Source organism: Austrofundulus limnaeus, unplaced genomic scaffold, assembly GCF_001266775.1.
Source record: "Austrofundulus limnaeus strain Quisiro unplaced genomic scaffold, Austrofundulus_limnaeus-1.0 Scaffold69, whole genome shotgun sequence".
NCBI lineage: Eukaryota > Metazoa > Chordata > Actinopteri > Cyprinodontiformes > Rivulidae > Austrofundulus > Austrofundulus limnaeus.
In genome coordinates, this window is record NW_013952471.1 from 648,279 (window position 1) to 650,422 (window position 2,144).

The 2,144-nt window shown below is 37.6% G+C and overlaps 1 protein-coding gene across 1 annotated transcript in view; it reads right to left on the bottom strand.

Moving 5' to 3' along the window:
• Nucleotides 1–1,250: 1,250 nt before the first annotated feature.
• Nucleotides 1,251–2,144, bottom strand: part of rab3gap1 (RAB3 GTPase activating protein subunit 1) — a gene marked incomplete at its 3' end in the record, with an annotated part of 71,469 nt that continues 70,575 nt past the window's right edge. Inside the window, 1 exon segment of the mRNA XM_014010446.1 lies at nt 1,251–1,366. Coding sequence (XP_013865900.1) covers nt 1,251–1,366 — 116 coding nt within the window.

Genomic DNA, 2,144 nt, shown 5'->3' on the forward strand with positions numbered 1-2,144 from the left:
TTTTTAAATCATCCTGCAGGCTCTGACATGTTAGATAAATTTGAAAATGAGCTTTTGAAAAAATTTGTGAGATTGCTCTGTACGTCTGTATACCTGCAAAATGACGTAAAATCCTTATAACTTACAGATAATCTGTACAATTGGACATGCTTATTGTTATTTATTTGCTTTCTCAGAAAGCAAATAAATCTAAGTTTACCATAGTACCTTGCACTGTCAAACTTGATTTTAGGGTTTAAATTGGGGTGGGTGGGACATAGTTCGGGCGGGGGGGCTTCAACTCGCCTAGGGCACAAAAAAGGCTAGAGCCAGCACTGACTAATGCACCCCCAAAACTTCAGAGAGGCTGGTTTTTGAACTTAGTGCTGATAACAATCCAGACAGTCCTTTTCTTCTTTGTCCTGGAGGACTCCACGTCCATGATTTCCAAAAACAATTAGAAATGTGGACTCGTCCGACCACAGGACACTTTTCCACTTTGTGTCAGTCCATCTCAGATGAACTCGGGTCCAGAGAAGCCGGCGGTGTTTCTGGGTGTTGTTGATATCTGTCTTTGCATGACAGAGCTTTAACTTGTAGATGTAGAGATGAACTGTGTTCACTGATGATGGTTTTCTGAAGTCCTCCTGAGCCCATGTGCTAATGTCTGTTTCAGAATGATGTGGGTTTTTAATGCAGAGCTGCCTGAGGGGTCAAAGTTCACGGGCATTCAGTGTTGGTTTCCAGTCTTGCTGCTGACTTGCAGAGATTTGTTCACAAAGTGGTGAACCTCACTCCATCCTTGCTTGTGAATGACTGAGCCTTTCAGGGATGCTCCCTTTATACCCCATCCCAGTCTTTTGTTGCTCCTGTCCCAGATTTATTAGAACGTGTTGCGGCATCAAATTCAAAATGAGTTCAAGAAAACGTTTCTCCATCTGAACATTAAATATCTTGTGTTTGTAGTGTGTTTATCTGAAAATAGGTTGAAAAGGATTTGCAAATCATCATTTTCTGTTTTTATTTATGTTTTACACAACGTCCCATCCTCATTAGAGTAAGGGGTGTAGAACTGTAAGAAATCTAACTTTATTTTAAATTCATCAGAGAATGCCTTTAAAATCAAAACACAAATGAATAAAAGAAATAAAAAAACACGTTTCATAAAAAAAAAACACTGAATCCTCTGTTGCTGCTGCGATCCTTTAAAATAAATAAATAAATGCCAACCTGACATGTTTCTGTTTATCTGTGATATAAAGTAAACGTACGTCACCAGCTCCTCTGTGGCGTCTCCCTGATCATCTTCATCAACAGCAAACTTGGCTCTGAGGGAGCGAGCTCTGGTGATGACTGTCTCCATTTCCACTAACTGCTTAATAAAATCCTGCAAGAGGAAACGTCCAACAGATACATTCATTAAAACAGGAAGAGACACAATAACAGTCAGTTTAACACCACAGATCACAGGCTGTGTTTTGATGTAAGGGTTTACAGGGTGATAAACACTTTGACACGTTTCATATATTTAGGTTCAGTTCAATGACTTGTTTAAAAAAGCTGCTAAAGAATTTTATGCAGATGAAAACAGAGTGATGTCTGATCTTTGGAGGAGATGTTTGAAATGTAAAATACAGTAAAATACGATTGGAGCTGTTCGATGTGTGCATGTGAGGCAGCACCAGAGTCATGCAAAAGCCAGAACACTTCTTAAATAGATTTTAGGAATTGAAATATGAATATGTTGCGCAGGGAGTTTATAAAATCCCTGTTCTGTATATTAAAATGATTTGTTACTAAACAGGAAGCAAAAGGAGCTAAACTGTGGAAAGTTTTTATTAAAGTCCCTAATGGAGGCAGATTTTCTTCTATCTGACATTAACAGGAATGTTTTGTCATTTTTAAAATAAGGATTTAAGATAAACGTTTTTACTGTCAGAAAAGCAGAAACAAAGACAAACTGTATGGAATAAAATATATAACAAAGATAATAATAATAATAATAATGCATTAGTTTTATATAGGGATGTCCCGATACCACTTTTTCACTTCCGATACGATACCGATATTACAACTTTGAGAAATGTCCGATACCGATATTGACCGATACCGATATTGACCCGTTACTRTAACAGTACAAGTCACACACTTTTACCTATTTTGTA